Source organism: Peromyscus maniculatus, chromosome 21, assembly GCF_049852395.1.
Source record: "Peromyscus maniculatus bairdii isolate BWxNUB_F1_BW_parent chromosome 21, HU_Pman_BW_mat_3.1, whole genome shotgun sequence".
Classification (NCBI taxonomy): domain Eukaryota; kingdom Metazoa; phylum Chordata; class Mammalia; order Rodentia; family Cricetidae; genus Peromyscus; species Peromyscus maniculatus.
Genome location: NC_134872.1, coordinates 57,244,159 through 57,268,129, shown reverse-complemented (window position 1 = coordinate 57,268,129; position 23,971 = coordinate 57,244,159). Strand labels below are relative to the sequence as shown.

Sequence of the window (23,971 nt, the reverse complement as noted above, 5' to 3'; positions counted from 1 at the left end):
CCAACTTCTGAGGAACACACAGGACAAACTGCTCCTAATTACCATCAGTTGAATAATCCCTAATAAAAGTGTGGTCCTCTGCTCAACACTCCTTACACTCTTAATTGTGTCTTCCCACAGCACAGCACTTACACACCATTTTAGGTGCCTAATAGGGGTGGATAATAGGCCAGAGACAAAAGGAGGCAGAATTTCATGGATCATCAGAAACCAAACTCTTGACAAGTTGCGTTTAACTTTGCGGCCACTGCAGGCCTTGTTGAGCAGCTAGGAGGCCAGCTCTGGGCCTAGAGAGTCATGTTTTGCTTGACTTTCTTGGGTAGTATAATCTCATCTTCATTGAAGCATCTTAACAAAAGCAATCAAGGTTTCCCAGCTCATCCATGTGAGGCTGGAACACCCTTTCCTCTCTGAGTAGGTGGCATATTCCATTCCCTGGCTAGAAGAAAAGTTGATCCTTCTTACACGCACTGTATCAGGGGACTCATCTGGAAGCAGAGACCTATGGACTATGGAACCTGGGTGAATGGCTCCTCCATTAAGATGGAGGCCATGTAATGACATCATTATGGTGTGTTTCATTGGTATAGTAATATTGATTGAGGAAAACCGTCACTTGTAGAAATTCACCTAATCTCCCAGTGTGGGCATTCAATCTAGAAAGTACACCTAGTCAGCAACAGAAAAGCTGAGATAAAACCAGTTATTTTTTCCCTCTCAGATGCCTTCCTGTTCAATATATTTTTTCCTTTTAGGGCTATTTTTGTTTAACAAATGTGTATATATATATATATATATATATATATATATATATATATTATGCAAACACACTATACATGTATATATATATATATATTTGCATAAAAGGCAAATAGAGAATAGGCTCCAAGATCCCAGAATCCTTTGAGGTGGAGTTGCAGATGTGTACTGCTGCAGTGCATGTGGGTGTCAGGAATCTGATCTCAGGTCCTCCTGCTTGTACAACAGTTTACTCACTGAGCCATCTCCTAAACCTTTAAACTTTTAACTTAGAAATAATTTCAGACTCACAAGAAGTTTCAGAGAGTTCTCTGTTCCTTTCACAGGGCTTCCTCCTATAACATATAACGTCATTGAGTGATGTCAAAATGGATACATTACACTGGTGTAATAATTTTAACGGAGCAAAGCCCCTCACTTAGACTTGAGGAAGGTTGCCTAATCTTCCAGGGTGGACATTCAACCTCGAAAGCACACTTGCTCTCTCTCAGCATATGATCCTGCCTTAGAAGTCCTTGACCTGGTGGTTGGGGAAGATATTTTTAAGTTTGGGTGATGGTTTGTGGTTTTATGTTATTCCTGACTTGTTCGAACCCAGAATCTTGAACCAAATTCTCAGCCACAGTGTAGAGAATTCCTCTTCACCTTTAGAGCTTACTCACTTTCAACTCTGCACAGTACAAAGCGATTTCTGAGGTTCTTTTTGGTTTTCATACGTGCAATTGGTCTGTTGTCATCCTACCCAGGCCACAGCTGAATCAAATAAAAGTCAGTTTCTCTGAAAATCACATTTTGAGCACTGTGCCTCCCTACCAATGAGAACTTTTGTAGTGTCTTATTGGAGCCCACAGGGGCATGGCCATCTTTGTGCACTTCTTTGTGGAAACATTGACTTGTTTTCTACAAACACATTGGTGGCACTCTCTCCATGCATTACCCTAGCCTCTGCTGTCTGTGCTAGGCCTGTTTTCTCTCAATGGCTCTGGGATCAATAGCCAGTCTTCAATTTCTTTCCACAGAGATTCCTTTTATCTGACATACTATTCATGAACCCACTCTCCCCAAACCCTCCTGCCAGAGTGATTCTTCTCAGACAATGGGGGACAGTTCACTGCCAATGCTTCTGAGTGTCCCATATTTATAGAGGCATTGGAGCACAGTCCTATTTAGGAGAGCCCACGGAAGAAGGGGCCTGTTGGTGACATCCATTTGATTTGAGGGGAATTTGTTCCAGTTTGTGAATCAGTTTTGTAAGGAATTCTGTTTTAAAAGACCCAGCCTCAGTTCTGTGGCTCTCCCCACTCAATAGGTAATACATATTTAAGAGCTGCCTGAAGGGTTAAGCCACCCCTCCCTTTTTTTTTCTTCCAGTGACTGCAGATATATACCTCAAGGAGCTGGCTTACTCGGGCAGTTCATTTCTCTCTGAAATTTCTCTTGCTTCAATGTCCATAACACATTGACTTCCACAAAGAATTGATTTCCACAGAAAATTCCCTGCTTGCCTTAAACCCTTCCCTGCAAGCCCCTGGCTGCCTGTATAAGTATGTGGCTTCTTCACGAATCCTTTGTAGAGTGCCCAGTTGGAATTAGGAGAAAGGGCTGGGCAGTAGCGTGATGTAACTGCGGATGCACTTCTTTTATAAGAAAAGTGAGTCTTACTGGCTAACATAGGACCAGAGCTGCAACATCCCTTCCAACTATAAACGCACTTGGCCAGTGTTTGTGTGTGCTGCTCAGATGTTCCATAAATACTAATGGCACCGGGGTAGGTGATTCAGCAAACACTTTCATTTGTTAAAAATACATGCTTTCTGAGCACTGGTGCTGGCAATGGTGATGAACAAGGATGTAGCCTCTGGAATATCTTTCTGAACTTCTGGAGCATTCTTGCTTCTCGTAAAGTGTTGGTAATGAGCTGGCATACAGCAGCAATGAAACGGATATGTGTGTTATTGAGACTGCTATCATCGGCCTGTGGTGTACTTTTTTTTTTTTTTTTGCAGTGCTTGCAGAGAAAGTGGGTGTTTAAGAGTTATCCGTATTTGTGTATGTGTGTGTGCGTGCATGTATGTGTGTGTGTGTTTATGCATGCATATACACTATATTGAAAATATTGTAGAGATCGATACCTTTGATACCTTTTTCATTCCTAATTTTAGAGGAAATGTTTTCAGTTTTTCATCATTTAGTATAATGTTGATGTGTACATGTGCACACATGTATGTGTTGTGTGTGTGTGTGTGTGTGTGTGTGTGTGTGTGTGTGTGTAAGTCAAATCTTGATGTCAGGTGACTTCTTCAGTAGATATACAACTATTTTTTTAAAATTACATTTTATTTATTTATTTGTGTGTGTGTGTGTGTGTGTGTGTGTGTGTGTGTGTACACAGGAGTGCACACATGCATATACCATGACCCACAAGAGAAGGTCTGAAGACAACTCGTGGGATTCGGTTTTCTCCTTCTAGCATGTATGCTCAGACATCCAACTCAGGTCAACCTTACAAGTTGAGCCACGTTTCTGGCCCTCTGTGTTAGTTATTGATATAGAGCATCTCGCTGACACTGGAGCTACCCGTTCCATTGAAACTTGGCCAACAAACCCTCGTGAACCTCTTCACAGCTCTAGGAATACACACAGGCACGAGTGGCTACTTAAGGCTTTTTCTGTGGATGCTGGAGATCTGAACTTCTGCCCTCATGCTTGCATGGAAGCACTCTACTGTAAACCATTCCCCTGCTCCTAGAGCTTTCTTCTTTGACTCCCAGCTCTTAGGTATTGGTGGATCATCGGTTTGGGTTATAGGTGTAGTCTTACTTGTGGTAGGAGCAGTCACTAGATAATCTGGAAGATAGAAATTCACATGGTATTGCTGGGGAAGGTTTCCTTTTGCAATCATGATAGGGAGTGAGTGCTATGTTATGCCCTTGTTTTGGATAGATATGCTGAGTATTTATATTCACCTCCTAAGAGATAAAGATTCCTTCTGAGGCTGAGAATTGTTACTGCATATTCTGATAAATTTTAGGCCTCCTGAAGGCCTCTCTGCCAACACAGCAAACTGAGTCAGACTGAATTGGAAAGCACAGGTTTAATGGGTAAAGTGCTCCCAGGTGACTTGCCGGCCCTGCAAAGAGGAGACCAGCATGTGAGACTGGAAGAACCATGTGTCTGTTTTAGGGGATGCTGCTTATATACCTTGTGGGAGTGGTCTTGAGTCTCTCTGGGGGAGGAGCTGTGTTTAGCGGGCTTTGGAGGGGCAAGTTTGGGGGAAAGAGATGGGGAGGGGAGTTGAGGTGGATCTTCCCCCAGACTCCTTCCAAGCATATTCTAATTTTTTTTAGTGAAGGATTGAGATGGCTAGGTACTATTCTTTCTGATAATATTTAGTACCAGATTTGATTATTTTGAAAATATCTTCCGTGTGAAGACTGCTAAAACATTTCCCATTATAATTAATTGTGTTTTCATAACTAGCATAAAATATGGAATTCAATCAAATACAGGATATTGTGAAGTGGGTGTAAATTACTTTTATAACACCTGGTATTTTTCAGCAGTGGTACTTGTAGTGGATAGTTACAAGGTTCTCTATGTAGCAGTGTTTTAAACACCAATGGCACTTTCCTCTGCCTTATGAATGGTGTTAATAGTAACTATTTCCATGTTTCCCAGGAAGCAAAATTACCCTTGGTCTAGATTCTCTAGACTGTGATCCCCTAAGACCATTAATGTCTGAGAGAAGGCCCCATGTTCCTAAAGTCCTGTGTCCTCTTGAATAGCAATTCAACTTCACATACCACAATATCCACATATTCATAAGTGGCATTGCGGTAAGTGAATATGTTTGGAATGGTAAATGACCTCAGGAAATAGAAGAACTGTTTGGAATCCCAAATAATGACACTTAGAAAAGAACAGGCCAACTTGTCCACTTGGGAAGAAAACATTCTGTAACTGGGTAAAAACAAGGAAAGACTATTTACAAGCACCCAGGGTAAAGAGCTTCTGGGGCCTACAGTAAACAGCAAGCTAAAGTTAAGTAAACAGCACGATGATTGTGTCAGCATGTGCTGGATCCTGCAGGTCAGCCTTTCAGACTCAAGACAACTCTAGCCCTGACTCACACGTCAACAGACTGAAGGCCTCCGAGGCGGGGGCCTTCTTTCACCCTTATTATTGTTGTAAAAGCTCATTTCACATTTGTCCCCATAAACTTTGTACATGTGTTTTGTGGACCACGAGGCACATCCAAAGAATAGGATATTTAAATTCTACCTTCTGCAGAAATTCTGCTACATGTCAGTTGTCAGTGTGTCATCTAGGTTCAAGGTTGAGTAAGACCCCCAATTATCCTTTAATTTCATGATTAAAGTCAATAAAAATGTTGCTGCAGAGTGATTGAAACCGTGGGATAAAGTGAGTTGATTCAACCTAAGGAAAATAGAAAATAGCTACTAGTGCAAGGGCATGAGTACCCCAAGGGGGAAGAGGACTCTGGAATCTCAGACTTAAAGGGTCAAAGTAGGGCTGGAGAGAGGGCTCAGTGAAAGTGATGTTTAGGTTTTGTCAACTTGACCCATGCTAGTGTCATCTGGGAAGACGGAACCTCAACTCAGAAAACACCAACCTAGGATTGGCTGGTAAGCAAGTCCTTGAAGTCATTTTCTTGATTAATGATTGATGTGGGAGATAGCCCCATTGTGGGTGGTGCCATCCCTAGGCAGCTGGTTGTGGAACGTATAAGAAAGGTAGCTGATGAGGAGCCCAAGCAGCAAGCCAGTAAGTAAGCAGCATCCCTCTATGATATCTGCCTCAATTCTTGCCTAGGTGTTCCTTTCCTGTTTGAGTTCTTGCCTCGGCCTCCCTTTGTGATAGACTGTCATTGAGATCTATAAGCCAAATACACCCTTCCATCTTCTAGTTGCCTTTGGTCATGGTATTGTATCACATCAACAGAAAATGAACTAAGAAAAAATGATGGTAGCACTTATGTAACATGAGGATCTGATCTGAGTTTGAATCCCGAGGACCCACATAAAGCTGGGTATGGTGACATGCTTGTAATTGCATGTGCTCCTGAGATGAGATGGCAGGTAGTGAAAATAGCATCTCCCGATGCTTATGGGCTAGATAACCTGGAGTATGCAGCTGCAAAGAGCAAACACAGGGGAAGGTGTGCACTCACAACTTAGGTTTCTCTCTGGATGCCATATATGTATTGTCACAAACATACCTGTACTCTGACAACACACACATACACACACCTCAGTGCATACACATGCACACACACAAGATTTTATTTTAAGAACACCAGTTTGATAAATGCATATAACTTATTCCATCATAAAAGATTCAAGTAAAGTATACAGCAAACAGTTGGGTATGTTCAAAGAGCTGTACAACCCATCATCACAATAACCAGAACATTTTCATCTTCCCCTATAAATCCCATACCCATTAGTAGTCATGCTCCTCTTTTTTTTTTATCAATGACTTCTTATCTTTGGACAACCACTGTCTACTTTAGGATTGATTTTCCTTTGTAGGACACTCTATACATTTGAAAATAAACAATCTGCCAGACTATGAAGAGAGTGGTGGTTCCATCCTACATTTCTACCAACAGCACCTACTATCACTCTTTGTTTTTAGCTATCCCATTAGGGTCATGCATTATTTCACTATTGCTTTGACTTTGCCGTCTCTTGATTCCTAATGACACCCGATATGTTTTCATATATTTATTGGCTGTTTTACATAGCTTTGGGGAAATGCTTATTGGTCTTTTGCTCACTTCAAAAGTATTTTTTATTATTTAAAACAAATTTTAGATTGAAATATATTGATCATATCTCTCCCTCAAGCCCTTCCAGATCCTCTTCCTCTCCATACCCATCCAGCTTCAAGTTCGTTCTCAAAACAAAATAAACAAGACAAAACAAAACAAACAAAACAAAGCAAAAACCCAATATAGCAACAACCACCGCAAACCAAGAAAACAAAATAGACCATCCAAAAAACCCCACAGTTTAACAGTTAGCAAGTAAAAGCACATACTCAAGAAACTGTGGATTCCATTATATGCTTCTCATATACTCCTGATATGAGACTTGCTCTTGAATGGTTGACACACCCAGTATCACTCCATTGGAGAAAACAGATTTTCCCTCTCCCAACAGGTATAAAAGCCAGTTTAGGGTGAATTCTCTAATCCTCACAGTGTGTACTTGAGGCTGTGTTACCTACAGTGAGGATGTCCTGGCAATTCTTGGTATTACACTAGCTAGCTCCTGTCAATCTCCCAGATGACGGGATGAATAATATGGGAGCCTCTGAGCTGCTATCTTAGTAGCAGGAAGAGAAGCTTATTTCTAAATGTAGATTTCTCAGTTAGACTTGGTCATCTGGCCTAGGACAAGACTCTCGGACTGAGAAAGGTAAGTATATACACATACGTTGAAATTACTGTTTGATCAAGTGTAATTAAATCAACTATTCATTCTTCTAATGGTAGTGCCATCTCAGTGAAGCAGCCTGACAGACCCCAGTTTTTAATCCAAGTTCTGTCTTCCCAATGGTGGAGAGAGGAGAGAGACTGTGCTGGGATATGACAGTGTAACAGAGAGGATTCACCTGCCAGTTAGGAACAGCAGATAGAAATACCCACTCAACAGCCAGTGTTGAATTTATTTTGCTTCCTGCAGTGAAGATTTGGTTGCAAATTCAGATTCCAAAAATGAATAGAAATTTATCATGAATGAGTGAAGCAGGAAGTGAGTGTTCTCTGCCAAGACAACCCATGGGCTAAGAAGATAGGCTTTCTCCATCTGTAACTGGTCCCCAGTTCTGTCCCACAGGAGTTAGGGCTCATAGGGCTTATATTCTAGTTATTGTTCTATTGCTGTGAAGAGACACTGTGACCGACAACTTATAACAGAAAGCATTCAACTGGGCCATGTGTTACAGTTTCAGAGGACGAGTCTATGATCATCATGGCAGGCAGCATGGCAGCAGACAGGCTGGCATGGAACCGGGGCAGTAGCTCAGAGCTTACATCCTGACCTGCAGGGAAGAGTTAGAAAGAAGGCAAAACCAGGTTTGACATGGGATTTTGAAACCGCAAAGTCCTTCTTAAACTGTGTACAAACTGGGGCCAATTGGGAACTACACATTCAAATGTATGAGCCCATGGAGGCACTTCTTACCCAAATCACTGCAGCCGGATTTTGAATTTTTATATTGTTTTCTCACTTTAAGTTGTTAGTGATAAGTAAAAATCTTTGCAATTATTTGGTAGACCAAATCAAATACACACACAAACACATACATACACATACCACACCACACCACACATACACACATATACACAAACACACAAAACACACACACACATACAACACACACACATACATATACACACACATATAACACACACACACACACACACACACACACACACACACACACACACACACACACACACATCTCACATGATCAGACCTTTTAGGAAATCATTGTTTTTAACTCTGTCTTCGTGTGTGTTACACAGCAACAAAATCTTGTAAATACTTCATGGAATTTTTGAAAATAGCTTCATCATAATTCTGTTTGATCAGAATTGAATTTCCAAACTCATAGAAATCCTTGGAGGACCTAGATTTCATAAAAACACATTAAAAATTAAATTATTTAGATAGTGTGCCCTATGAAGAAATATTGAGGTAATTTGGTAATCTAAGCAGGACAAAAGTGTATTGAAGAGATTTAGCTTGCAAGTGAGCTTAGCCAGCATGTTTCAGAGATAAGGATGAACAGGGACAAGACTGTAACCTTAGCTATCTATGTTGGCGAGTCACTGTGTCTCCCTCCTGGTATCTACCAATAAGGACTTCCCAAATGACTCTAACCTCATATTAGGTGTCACAGACAACCTCCTATCTTAGGGTTTCTATTGTTGTGATAAAACACCATGACTAAAAGCAACTTGGGGAGAAAAGGATTTATTTCAATTTGCTCTTCCAGGTAACAGTCCATCACTCCAGAAACTCAAGGCAAAAACTTAAGCAGGGTAGGAGCCTGGAGGCAGCAACTGAAACAGAGGCCATGGAAGAAGGATGCTTATTGATTTGTTCCTCATAGTTTGCTCAACCTGCTTTCTTAAACTATTTAGGACCACCTCCTGGGGTGGCACGATCCACTGTGAACTGGACCCACCCACGTCAACCATTAATCAAGAAAATGCACCATGGGTTTGCCTTCAGGCAGATCTTACGGGGACATTTCCTCATGGAGAGCCTCTTTTCCAAAATGGCTCTAATTTGTATCAAGTTGAAATAAAACCAACCAGCACACCTTCTTGTCATGGAAACGTCAAGAAGGATTTAAAATGGAATGCTAGTTATTGAGATGGACAATTTATAGTGTAGTCAAGTTGTCTAGAGGTTGGGAAGTGGGGGCAGGGATTGATCCTTTGGGGAATCTGAGACAATGGAGTCCACACAGGCTTTATCATGCCTGAAAAGAATCATTGAAGAAAGTAGAAAGTGCCAATAATATTCTTTCTTTGCAGCAACCTTAACATATATGGAATAACTATTTTTCAAATCCCCCTGAATTTCTGTAGGGCAACAGAGTTTGTGCCGCTGGCTATGGCTATGTTTTCCACCTGGTGACCAACCCAACATCACAAGCTCCACTCCTGTCCTTCACGTTGAACACTGCTCATTCTTGTACCAGGTAATGCTGGTTAAACTCATCTACCTTTAAGTTTAGTGCTTGTGATTTAGCGATTGCTTTTAATGCATAAAGGGTGCACGCTCCTTGGAATTTGATTTGAGATCGGGCAATGCTCCAGTGTATTTTTTTATAGCTATGTTATTGGAGTATTCTTGACCTGCAAATTGACGTATATACCTAACCTATAGAACTTGATAAGTAAGCTTGGAGGTAAGTATCCACCCTTGAAGCCAACACTGTAACTGGGGTACCAATGTTCATCACCTTGAACATTTTCCTGCTGGTCTGTTAACTAATATACTAATTATTATAAAAACGTGCAATAACTAAGTATCCAATGCATTATTGTTAATCATAGGTATTGTGTTATACAGTGTATTTCTAAGACCTATTCTTTTTACACAACTGAAACTTTATTTCTTTGTATTTATTTGGCCCAGTTTGCCCTCTAGACAACCACTCACCACCATTTTATTCTCTGCTCCTGATATTTAGATCCATTATATTTCTTATATAGGTAGTTTTTTTTTCTGGATCTGGTTAAAATATAACTCAGCACAATATCTTATGAATTTATCAGAATTACCACAAGAAGCCAGGGTTTATCATTTGCAAGGCTAAATTGTATTTCATCATAAGTATATATGATATTTTCTCCACTCATTCAATCTATTGATGAACACCAAAGATGATGATGCTTTGTCTAACTATTATGAGTAACTGTGTTGATCACATTTTTTTATGGGAGATAGAGAAAAAAGAAGTCACTTTGGAAGCCAGCAGGACAAAGTACAACTTCTGTAGCTCAAGAAAATTTAGTGGAGAGACACACTGAGGCTGAAATTTAGTGGAGAGACAGAGGCTGGTGCACATAGCTCAGGAGCCTAGTGGAGAGATCAGTCTTGGAGAAGGAGCCCTTTGCTTGTACCTTGCCTACTGCAGAGAGATAAGAGACTGACCGCAAGTCCTCATAACACAGGGAAAGGGCATCAGTTGCTAAGAGAAAATACTTGAGGAAGCAGGGTGGCCTAGAGAAGTTAAGAAGTAAGGCAAAAGTGTTGTTTCCAGTCAGTCAGGTCTTGATTCAAATCCTGGCATGCACCTACTAAATTTCTTGTTTTCATTACTTTTTAAGAAGAGTGAGGTTCTTATTTGTGAAGTGGGGACAAGTCTCCTTTAGTAGAGTAAACTTAGAAGGAATGACAGAGTATCAGGGAACATGGCTATGTGTTTATGGTTAAATGCAGGGGCATGTCACAGGGTACAGACAGAAGACCTCATGAGTAGTGTCCATCACAGAGGAGGGTCTCAGGTCTTGCTTATGTCCATTCTCCCAAATTTTATTATTTTTATATCTGACAAAGTACACACACACACACACACACACACACACACACACACACACACACATATATATATATATATATATATATATATATATATATATATATATGTACTCTAGGAGACATTCAAACAACTCAGTATAATCCACTCTGAATATTTCAACTTTAAAGTGGATGATAGACCTATGATGGCATTTCTGAGAGGAACATATGAAAGTGATGAGTGGATATATTAAAAATAATTAAGACTGCTAATAATTAGGCAACTTCAAATTAAAACCACATAGAGCTATAAGTTCACACCTGTTAGGATAATAGGATGAATATATCTATCTAGAATGATAAATGATGGTATTGGCATGAATTTGAGTAAGAAAAACATAAACTTACTGGTGGGGATGCTAGTATTACCATTATGAAAACAAAGAAGAAGGAAATTAAAAGTATAAGTACCATTTGATCCAGTAATTCCATTACTTGATATATATCCAAAGAAAGTGAAATTGACTGAAGAGATATTGTACTCACACATATATTGTAGCATCATTTACAATAGTGAAGGAATGGAATCAATCTTTCAATCTGTAACTATAACCTAACGAATGGGAAAAGAAAGTCTCTCTCTGTCTCTGTCTCTTCTCTCTCATACACACATGAATATGACTCAACCTTAAGAATGTGAAATATCATCATTTATTATAACATGGATGGAACTGAGAATCATTATATTAAGTGAAATAAGGCAGACTCGGACAAGTACCACATGATCTCACTTATATGTAAGATTGAAAATGTTGGTCTTAAAGAAGGTGTAAGTTGAAGTGTAGTTATCTGAGGCTGGAAGTGAGGATGATGAGGAAAGTTGGTCAGCCTGAGTTACAGTTAGAAGTAAATTCTGGAGTTCCACACATTATGTTAATCATAGATAATAATTCTCTGTATATTTAAAGAAATACTGGCTAGCATACCCTTACTATAAAAATGATAAATATTTGAGAAGACATACGTGTCCTAATTTGAACATCATACAATGCGGTTGTACATTGAAATACCACACACACACACACACACACACACACACACACACACACACACACACACACACAAATCTGTGAAGATATTCCATGCCTGTGTCAGTTTTTAAAAATGAATAAAACCCCCTTTAATCCCAATGGAGAAAATGTTGATTAATTTATCTTCATTCTTTGCTTTGTTTTCTAGGTATGGTCTCCTTATATATCCTAAATTTCAGCCACTTTGGAATAATGATACTGGCCTCACTCTCTTCCAAGATTTCATGGTTTGGGGAAGTGCAGGTGGTGCCCAGGTATGATTTTTTTTTTTTTTAGATAACAAGGTTTATTATAAAACTATATGAAGCAATACAGAATGGTATTAGCATAGAGCTAGACAAATTGATAAATCAACTTTTTAAGCATACATATATATATATATGTGTGTGTGTGTGTGTGTGTGTATCTTTGTGTCCTAGAGTCAGATTGTTACATCACTCTATCTAAAGGATAGCAGTTTAATGACAAAGAGAACACTGTGATATTATCACAACTAGTGTCAATGGCATGATGTGGTTGTGTGTGTGTGTGTGTGTGTGTGTGTGTGTGTGTGTGTGTTGTTGTTGTTGTTGTTGTTGTTGAATGAGCAAATCCCTCCCCAGAGGTCATTTTCTTCGCTTCCTGCAACAGTCCTAGTAGAGAACAGGGCCATTAGGGACATTTACAATCAGAGGGTGCCAATGTAGAGGTTCATTCATGCTTCCCTTCCAGTTCCTACTTATGACCAATAAATAAAGAACCGGAAAGTAAAGGGCTTGTCAAATGTCACACACTTGATCAGAAACACAACCGACTGAAGAGTACAGACACAAATATGTGTTTGATAGTGTAATGTCCTGAATAATGAATGCTCCAGTCTTAAGAAAAACATGGTTCCTCACTGTAAAACAGTTTCAGTTCTAGCTGTCATTTACTTTAATCAATGTATTTTATTTTTGTTTTTTTTCTCAAAAGAAAAAAATAGATTTATGCTTACCTAGTTTTTATTGCCACAGTGACTTTGTAAAAGGGAACTTTACCTGTTTTCTGTCAATTAAGATCAACTAAAATTACCTAGGGTCACCAGTACTACAAAGAGACATTTGCACGCATTAATCTCTGCAATTTAGAACTCTGCGGCCTAGGATACATAGGGGAGACAATGTGTTTGTAAAGCATTTAGGGATTAGAACAAAAGCAAAATCATAGTAAAAGAAACATTTACTCAAGTTCCCAATAAAAGGAAGACAATTTGGAATGAAGAAAGCCCAAAATACATGGTTAGGATAGCTAGCAAGGAGGTCCCTAATTGTGTTGAATATTGTATTTTAGACTTTTTTTTTTAAAAAAACTTTTATGTGTTTTAGAATACTTTATCAAGTTATATAGATAAGAATGATTGATTTCAATCAAAGATCTATTCAATTTCTAGGTATAATAATAATTTAAAAACATTATTTTCATCAAGTTTCATAAATATAGTACTTCTATAATAAAGAAAAATATTAGTACACTGTGAAAATTGTACTCACACCTCTAATAAATATAATTTCCTGGTGTATAACTTAAAACTAGAGATTTGCTAGCTAGGGCTTAATATTACTATTTTTGAATATATTTGCAAATGAGTTATTTTTAGGTGCCTGTAATTAGGTAGTAGTTTTTTAGTTTTCAGTTCAGGTCTTACCTGTTTTGCACTCATAGTCTGTCTTCAAAGAACTGTCATTTTATAAAATGTTTGCATCCAGACACATTAGGAAATTGCACAAAATCTAAGTGACATGTTAAAGTATGATAGCATCATATATGAAGACTAGACTGGGTCTCAGTAGGACACTTTCAATTCAAGTATTAATGCCAAGTATGATATGATTTAATGAGCAAGGAATGACCATTAGGTCAGCTGTTGGTCCTCATTTTATTTATTTATTTATTTATTTATTTATTTATTTATTTATTTATTTTTTAAATTAATTTATTTATTTTTATTTTATAACACCATTTAGTTCCACATAATAGCCACAGATTCCCATGCTCTCCCCCCCGCCCCCTCCCCCTTCCCCCAGCCTACACCCCATTCCCACCTCCTCCAGATCAAGGTCTCCCCCCTTGGGATTGACCTGATAGACTCAGTCCAGGCAGGTCCAGTCCCCCCTCCCAGACCGAGCCAAGCGTCCCTGCATAAGTCCCAGGATTCAAACAGCCAACTCATGCAATGAGCCCAGAACCCGGCACCACTGACCAGCTGCCTCCCAAACAGATCAAGCCAAATGACTGTCTCACCCATTCAGAGGGCCTGACCCAGTTGGGGGCCCCTCAGCCTTTGGTTCATAGTTCATGTGCTTCTATTCATTTGGTTATTTGTCCCTGTGCTTTATCCAACCTTGGCTTCAACAATATAGGTCCTCATTTTAAAGATGGCAAAGCTCAGGCCTAGGGAAGGTCAAGATCACCCTGATATTATGAGACCAATGTGAATAGTAGGAACTGCATTTCCCAGAACAGCAGAACAGTGGGATGCTCTTTAACTCCTTCATGCCTGTGTAGAGGTGCTAGTATAAGTACTCATAAATAGGTATGCACATGTTAAATCCACACACAAGGAACCTAGGGACACACTGACTTACTGATTTTATATTTGTAATCTTCGGACCAGCTCAGCTAATGTTGTACTAAAATGCTAAACACTGAAGTATTTGAATGCTATGCTTTTATTAATTAATTTTGCACATTTGGGGAATATAGGCTTGTTTTAAATGTGTGGACAATTCATGCCGACTTCTTAATGTATTGCCTGTTAGCGGAGAAATGTAATTTCCAAAGGGATTTGTTAGCTATGTTGAGATTTCTGTACTGATCTTGGTAGACAAAACCTGCTTAAATATGCCAGTGTGCTTATTTACTTATTTATACTTAATCAATAATTAAAGAGAGCATAGGAAGTCTGTGCAAAAAAACTATCTTTAGACCTTTGGCATAACTTCAACTGTTACTTTATAGATTTTTAGAAGTAATAATCTACACCTGAAAAACTTCCAAGTTTATGCATGCAGAGATTGTGGAATCGACATTTTGGAAAGTGATGCAAACACTTTGGTTACTGACAGCTTGTTACTTGGTCGTTTCACACATGAGGTAGGTGCCTTGCTGAGGTTGTTGTGGGTTGACAATCAAGACCAAATCATGTAGACTGGGCTCCCTGATGATCTAGTACATAATGATATAGAAAGTTTTAGTGAAAATCATAGAAAAATAAGAGCATTTTAGTTATAATAGTGATTATATTAGTAATATGATTTGAGTATGTAGAGTTGCAGTATTGAGTCTATGTAAATCATAAGTTACTAAGAGTCTGAAGAATTCTTATTTGACTTAAAGTTAGGTCTTCTTTTGATGTATGCAAATTCAGTACTAAACCTAGCCATTTAAATTGAGTGTCATGGTGCACATCTATAATCCAAGCAATTTGGAGGCTGAGGCAAGAGATTTGACAGAAGTTCAAAGGAAGGTTGAGATACAAAATGAAACTGTATCTCAAAACCAAAGCAAATGAACAATTTTGCACCATGTTGATTTAGTTTACTTTTCTAGAGCCTCTCAAAGACTGTGAACAGCACATTGCCACACTGTCCCTCTGCTGTGATGTTCTAAGATACTTCATCAAATTTTTGTCAACAGGATCATTTCTCTGTTTAGCCTGCCATCCCGAAGAGTGTGGATGAGGCTATCCCATATAGTGGGATATTATGTGATAAGGTTTTGTTGGGTGAGTTGTCTGTTTGCCTCTCTGGAACTTAGGAGAGCGTGGTGGCTGTGGGTGGCTTCTGAGTCCCTGCCAGGTGTGGACACTGGGAGTTGGTGGTCCCAGATAGAATTGTTTCTAGGTATTGGGAGCTGACAGAAAGGATTGAGGATGGGGTAAGAAGGGGATGGGTGGGGTTGAGAGAGTTTCACAGGGTGAGGGAGGGTGAGGGGAAGCTGGGTCTTCTTTGAGAAACTATGGACCCTGCCCCCCCCCCCCCCAGGAAATAGGAGAAGAAAAGGAAGATGGGACTCTGCAGGTGGTCTACTACAGGACTGGGGATGAGGCTGGGGAATTGGAATTCAAGGACAGAAAGAGTGGAAATGGCCTACCTGATTCCCTGGCCAGCAAGCCCAGGGAGATCCAGGGAAAGTACCTCCAGTGTTGGCGGCTGAGACTAAGGAATATGTGTGTGTGGTAAGATTTTGGCTGTGACTGCATTGACCTCCAGAAAATATAGGTTTCTGAATTATAAAAATCAGACTATAGATGGCTTGTCCTGCATTGCATAGTTCAAGGAACCATGTGAGTTCCTTTTACATTGCTGTGACCAAAATGCATGACACAAACAGCTTAGGGAGGAAAGATTTCTTTTGCCTCAGAGTTTCAGTCTTTCATGGTAGGGAAGGAATGGTGGCTGGAAATTACGATTGATGTGAGGAATTCCATCACAGCGGATAAGGAGGAAGAGCTATGATAGGAACCAGGGGTTGGGTGTAACATTCAGGGATCTTCCCCCAGTGATCAACTTCTGCAGAGCTAGTCTTCACCTCCTCAAGGTTCCATAGCCTCTGAAAATGCTTCCATACACCATAGAACAAATATCAGAAATCAAGCCTGTGATGGACACTTCATAGTCAAGATATGGCAATGCTAGTGTAGTCAAAAGCTACTTCCCAGGTTAGCAGGACCATTTTCCCTTAAGGAAGTTTCCAAGCACCCCTGTCCTCTTAGGCCTCAGACCTTCAATAATTTTCTATGTCCTTATTTTTAAAAGAGTCACATGAATATAGCAATTAATGTTTATATTACTTACTTTTCTTGTGGCTGTGGCAAATGCTAGAATGGGTGTGGTTTGGATAGCATTCAGAGGGATGATTATCAGGGTGGAAGTCACAGAGAGAGAGGGACACAAGAAAGCTGGTCACATCACATCCACAGCCAGGAAGCAGGGTGTGATGAACAAAGCTTGTCTCAGCTAGCTTTCTCATATATTTTCTTTTTTTTTTTTTTTTTCGAGACAGGGTTTCTCTGTGTAGCTTTGCGCCTTTCCTGGAACTCACTTGGTAGCCCAGGCTGGCCTCGAACTCACAGAGATCCGCCTGGCTCTGCCTCCCGAGTGCTGGGATTAAAGGCGTGCGCCACCAACGCCCGGTGACTCATATATTTTCTTTTTCAGTCCTGGACTCTATTCCCTATTCAGGGTTGGCCTTCTCCCTCAGGTGACCCAGTCTAACCAATCACTACCAGACGTGCCCAGAGCCATGTCTCCTAGGTGGCTGTAGATCCTGTCAAACTGACAACGATGAACTATCAAAACATTGTTAACAGTTTGTAGAGAGAAGATGGCTTGCAGAATTCTTGGGACCCATGGGGAGTGCATTCAGTAGAAATTCATATGAAAATTGACTCTTGGGAGATTATTTCATAGATATATGATAAATTAAGATTTTAAAAATTATTCAAAATATATTATTATTTTTTGGTTTTTCAAGACAGGGTTTCTCTGTGTAGCTTTGTGCCTTTCCTGGAACTCGCTTTGGAGACCAGCCTGGCCTCGAACTCACAGAGATCTGCCTGCCTCTGGTCTCCCAAGTGCTGGGATTAAAGGCATGCGCCACCACCGCCCGGCTCAAATTATTTTCTTACTGAGTTACATTTTCCTATATTTAGCTCTCAACTTTGGAGTTAACTCTTTTGAATGATCCCTTTTCCTGTAGTTTTTTCTTTTCCCTGAGAAGGTTGCTGGTTTGGAGATGACTCATCTCTCTAGCCTGCATTGTTTCCAGAGGGGATGCTGTAAGGTCAATGGACCTTAAGTCCAGCAATGACCTTAGAGTACATACTAAAGCAAGATGCCCATCAAACTGAGTAATTGTCCTGGTGAATTAATGTTTTAGTCTCTTAATTGATGTTAACTAGACATATGATGTCTAATTATGAATTAGTGGAAGAGTGACATAAGATTTAAATTATGACCAAAGGATACTTATCATGAGATAATAAAATATAATCACACCCTGAGGTTATTCACTAGAAATGCAATCTAGCTGATAGCCTTTGAGACTCTTAACAGATGCAGGCCAAAAGTTTACTGATAAAAACTCCTAAACAAGCTTGCTCTAGAGAATTCTAGATAATGGTCAGTCACCCAAATAATAAAAGCATTCAATTTTATATCCAACTGTAACTGTAAATGATGATATTGTTCAGACTGAATTAACAGGTAAAACAAAATGGAGAGATCCATTGACTTTACAAATGCCAGCCCCAGATTTAATCTGAGTACTAGATAGGGCAGCCTGGCTATTTTCCTGGCTCCTGATCAAATACTATTGATTACATAAGCGAAGCAGCTTCAGTGGGAAACATTTATTAATAGGTATGCCATGCCCTCTGAAGTGTTTTCTGTGAAAATCTTGTCCTAGGGGAGTGTCTTATAAAGGAGATTCTTTGGTTGATTTCATTTACCCTATGCTGTTTACTGCGAACCCTTTTGGGTCCCCAATCTCAAATAACTCTAGAGACATGCAATGCACTGTGAGGATTACAGTTAACCTAATAGGACCATGTGAGCAATTTATGTTAAATAAATAAATCTTAGCTGCTCTTTTAAAAAACAAATAAATATGTAGGATAACAGATGTATTTATTGTCATCATTACAATAACTTATTTTACTATCCACCTGAATACTCTGCTCCTGTAATTCTTAAATGTACACAATAAAATAAACTTGCAAAAAAGTATCGAAGGCTCTGAGAAATCCTATGATTAACACAACAAGGAAAATGACAATCTTTACTTAATGAATTTTTAAAGTTTATTTTGGAGTCATATTATTGACAGGTGTCATTAATAATTTTTATTTAATATAAGGAAGAAGTTAAACTGGCCGTGGAATAAGATTTTCGCCTCTGTCTTTCAAACTTGCCTGGCTTTGTAGAATTAAGAATTTCGCAGAACTTGGCCTTCTCACTCACATTTGATTGGTAGCAGACAATTACATGCTAATCATATCCTCCAACAGATATTAGGTTATGCTTTTTGTGAGTAGAGGGGAATTAAGTGTATTTGTGTTTGTGTTGGTATTCTCACCCACTGTATCACCTATGTGTTCATGTGTGTAGAATACTTTTAATGTTCAGGAAGGAAAGGTTTGGGTACCATCATGCCACATCTTAGTTTGGTTAGGCAGTTTTTGATGCTAGCTGCTTAACATCCTATTTAATCATCACCCCCTTTCATGTACAGAAACATCCTGATCTGGATTTAAATTTTGGTCTCCTTACGTTTCTGAGTATCTGCAGCCTGGCTGTCTTTTTATTGCTATTGGAAATAATTTGGTATTTGTTTAAAGTGGCCAGATATTTTTACAGATGTGGCAATGGCATCATGGTTATATCAGACGTGTGCTTAAATGATACACATTTATGTGTGTAGGTGTGGTATAATGTTTGTATGCAAACACATCCCCTGTGATTCAGCAGAAAAAAGCAGGTGATAAGAGTAAGATGACACAATGTAGATAGTTGAATCTAGATCATTGCTAATCAGAGAATTCTCTATACTTTCAATGTCTTCATTCATTTGAAAAGGTTTATGATAAAAATTGTGAATTAAAATATTCAGCAGGTGCTGGTGGAGCTGCTTCATTCTTCCTCCATTTTCTCCAGGGGTTATTTCTCATTTTCACTGGGGATTTGTCTACCCCAGTTTAGACCTTTCATCTTTCTTCGTTTCTCTAAATTCTGTTGCAGGGCCCCTCTCTTCTCAATATACTTGCTCCTGCTGGGAGAAATCTCATTTTCTCTCATGGTTTCAATTACCATCCATGCTGATGTCTCCCACGTATTTGCATTTTCTACCGTCTTCGTTTGTGCTTTCAGTTTTAATCATTATTTTTGTTTTCCTTTCCCCATTTTTCTAACTTGATTTGGATTGTCCTGTGTTACATCTTTTTAGAGATATTTTTCTCATTTCTCACATACTCATTATGTTTTGACATTCTAGCTATCGGGATTAAATTTTTAACATGCCTGCTGGTTGTGATGATTTTGTAATTACATTAATGATGTTAGACTATACCTCAGCAATTCCAGACTTCAATTTTTTAACTGTGCTCTTTTTCTCCTTTTCTTGATGCTCAAGATCTTCATTCAAGCATATATGTTTTGATCAAGTTTGCTCCTTCATTCCTTCTATTCCAACTCCCCCTTTATCCACCTCATTATTCCCTCTTAACTTCATGTGATCTTTTTTAAAAAATGCATTGAGTCCACTTAATGATACCTGCACATGCAAGGACATAGGACCATCTACTGGAACACAGGTAGCTTCTCAGGAGCCACACCCCTGAAGAAAACTGTCTCTTCAGAAAACTGTCCCAGCAGTCATCAATGGCCAGAAGCTTCTCAACTAGGGATGGGGTTTTGTTTATCTTCTTTCTTTACTTACCCTTTCATCCTCTGCTTCTTTTACTTTCTGTTGGTTCTACCTTTGAAAGTAAATGTAATATGGAAATATTTACAGAGAAAAGCACACAATGTATTTTGTAAGTACACTTTTAATTAAAATAGAATTACATCACCTTCCCCCTTCTCTTTGTTCCCTCTAACCCCTCCCATCCACCCTCCAACTCTCAAATTGATAGTCTCCTTTCCCTGGACAAAATACTACATACAGGCAGCTGATGGCTGCTGGAGGAGGGAGAATTAACTTCTCCTAGGGATAAGGCCCGTTATCAGTTATCCCATACATAGGGGTCATTCCTGAAACCAAATACACAAAAGTAGCAAAGGAGAGATTCAGCACACACACGCACACACACGCACACACAAAATGTATATTTGTAACAATAATGATCACAATGTGTTTATCTTAATAAAGCAAATCAACTGTATACCACCCAGATAAGAAACACTACCCATTTCCCTTGCAGTGGCCTCTTTCTATTCCCAGATTTAAACCCGAGTATCCTCAGCTAAAGGGGGACCATGATTCAGACTCCTAGTGATATGAATTGATTTTTTTCTTCTTCTTATTTGATACAATGCAGTCACAGAGCACATAACTCTATTGTTCCTGGGTTTCTTTGGCACAATAATATGTCCATGAGCTTTGTCTGTCTTCTTGTGAGTAGTAATTTATTCTAGTCATTGTGTATTATCCCATTTTATGACTGTACCAAATATTTTCTCATGATCAAATTCTGTTTATTGAGTTCACAACAGAAATTGTTGGTATTTGGCAGTTTCTAACCATTTTTCTACCTTATTTTTCTCGTTTGAAAAAAATCTGTATAGACTCTTGGAGCTTTAAAACTTATACTCAGAGCTCATGTAATTCGGCTCCCTACTTCAATGGGAAAAAAATATTCAGGCTTAAAGTGCCTTTCCCCTGAGCCATTGAGCAGAGAAGTGGAGTGCTCTGCAGGAGTTGTTCTTAGTCGGAGCCCCAGGAACTTGCAGCACGTGTACTTCCCTATGCTCTGCAGCAGTCTTGAATCTGGTAACAGATCATTCACTTCGACTGTCCATTCAGGTGCTCCCCCCACCAGACATTATCCTTTATAAATCAACTGTTTACGTTAAGGTTCAAAGTAGGGTTTCATCATCACCTCTTTGTAGATGTATCAGTGAACTTTGTATTTCCCCACCTGTCTTCCCCATTGTCCATCACCTTTTGCCGTCACACCCCATGTTTTCTTACTACTTCCATCTTCCTTGCGTTCCCATTGTCCTATCTTTTCAGACTCTCATTTCTTTAAGATCCCTTCACCCCAGACCCTGAATGCAACTCCACAGCTTGCTCAATCACCAGCTTTCTATTCCTCTTTTGTCCATGCCCAGGATGGGATGATACTTCCCCTCGTGTAGGCAGTGTGATACATCCAGGACCCAGTGGACAGCCACTCCTGTCTGGAGAACCTTTGCTTGCCCCTCGCTCCTTCCAGTTGTCCTGCTGCCTCTTTGTATATTTGTGATGTTTTTAACTCTTTATTTATTAGGAATAGAATCTGGTTGATGATAATGTTTTCATTTTCTTTTGATTTGTATACTAACTTTAATTATGCTGAGATTTTATTTGTTTCTCTTATTTGTTTCTATTTGTGGCCATTTTTCCTATTGGAGATTTTTTGGAAAAAAAAAAACTATAATAGTTCTCAATTGTGCAACCATTTTTAACAATGGAAAAGTTCAGAGCCAACAGCTTAGTTAAGTGGGTTTTGCTGAAGAGGTTTTTGTAGGAAAATCTAGAAAGAGTTATGTCTCATTTTAGATATTTAAAAAAGATTTTTTTCTGTATTATCTGTAGAGAAGCTAACCTTTTTGATGTGTTTTTGTGCATTTCAACACATGTATACATTTGTGTCACCACAACTCCCATAGTCAATATACAGAAGGGTTGTCTCAACCTCAGCTCCCCCAGGCTTCATCTCTCTGACCACATCCTCTACTGACTACTAATTCTGAGCCATCGCTAATCTACACTCTATTGGGAAGGTTTCTTGTTCAATAATTACATAAGTGGGATCAAATGATATGAAACCTTTTGGGACTGGTTTCTTTCATTGCCAAATGTGTTCAGGGATTCATTCAACTTATTATGTTCATTAATGTTTTATTCCTTATTGTTAATGAATTATGTGCTACTGTACCAATGTAACATAGTTCTTTTTTTTTTTTCACTCATTTGTTGAAAACCATTTGAATAGTTTTCCAAATCTGGTGATAATAAACAGTTTGGTATAACCATTTCTGTAATATTTTTGTATGACTGTCCCTTCTCATTTCTGTAAGATAATTATCTAGCAATTAAATGGCTGTTTCATGTGAGGCATGATAAAAAACTGCCAAAGTGGTCTCCATTGTAGCGATCCCATTGTGTATTCTATGATCAATATGTAAGCTTTAGTAGTTCCCCATTTTCATAGATACTTGATACTGACTTTTTAAAAAAAAAAACAAATTCTAATAGATATATTGTATCTTATTTGCACTTCCCTACTTTACATAATTTTAAACACTTTGAAATGTAGCTACTTACCATGCAGACATTTCACTTTAAAGATATGTCTTAATTTTTTTTCTTTGATTGGAATTTCTGTATTTTTGTTTTTGAGGTTTACAGTTTCTATTTTCTAGACATAAGTTCTTTTTCATAAATATTAGTAGCATGTGTTTTGTTGTTTCAACAATTTCAATATTGGCTTGCAATTTTCTTGTTTTAATTATTTTTGCTTGTGCATTATGACTCCATTTCACATGATTGGTATTCTTACTTTGTTTTTTTGCTTTTCTTTTTGTTTTTTTAAAAATTCTCAGGGAAGTCTATGTATGTCAGCTGGAATTAAAACTCCCAAAAGATGGGGACTTATGATTTCTAATACAACTTTTGTTAATTTTGATCTGAAATGTGTGGCCATCAGAACCTGTTCTGGCTGTTCCCAAGGACAGGGTAAGTTGGAGCAGACTGGGCAGATGGTAAATAAGACTAGTGCTCAGGTGAGTATGACAAACAGTGGTAAAGGCTTTGATGAGTCAGTGTTTCTTTCAGTTACAAGATTATATCAATAGAAACTGTTCAAGTTTCACAAAGGAACTAAGGAGCTAGGTGCTCACCGCATGCCACCTGTAGTTCCCATCCTCTGTAATACAGTCTCAGTGACCATCACATCTATCATTATATTTCTATGGCTCATTTGGACTCTCAGCTTCATGAAATGGAGACATCTGTCTTGGTTAGTGCCTGTTTTTAAATTGGTACTTGGAAGAGAGACCGTTACCTAGAGAGAAGATCATTGGTAAGATGAATAAATGAAATTAGGTGGACGATGAACACATGGACACAAACTGACCTGCATACACACCACTGCCAAAAGATCCCAAGCCAGGCTACTTAAATGTTTTCAACAACTTGGTCTGTGATGTTTACAAAGAAAACAAGGGCAATTCTTGGTAACTTGTTAACTGCCACACAGGGCTTTGAGAAGTAACTCCTTGGAGGACTCATGGTTCAAGGTGAAAAGAGGCAGGGAACAATTTAGTCGAT

General features: G+C 38.9%; 1 protein-coding gene across 11 annotated transcripts in view; it reads left to right on the top strand.

Moving 5' to 3' along the window:
- Window positions 1-23,971, top strand: part of Pkhd1 (PKHD1 ciliary IPT domain containing fibrocystin/polyductin) — a 483,551-nt gene that overhangs the window by 213,439 nt on the left and 246,141 nt on the right. For all 11 annotated transcript variants that reach the window (XM_076557889.1, XM_076557888.1, XM_076557887.1 and 8 more), the window contains 4 exons: window positions 9,389-9,501; window positions 12,066-12,171; window positions 14,897-15,031; window positions 23,245-23,377. In XM_076557889.1, coding sequence (XP_076414004.1) covers window positions 9,389-9,501; window positions 12,066-12,171; window positions 14,897-15,031; window positions 23,245-23,377 — 487 coding nt within the window. The remainder of the gene's footprint in view (window positions 1-9,388; window positions 9,502-12,065; window positions 12,172-14,896; window positions 15,032-23,244; window positions 23,378-23,971) is intronic.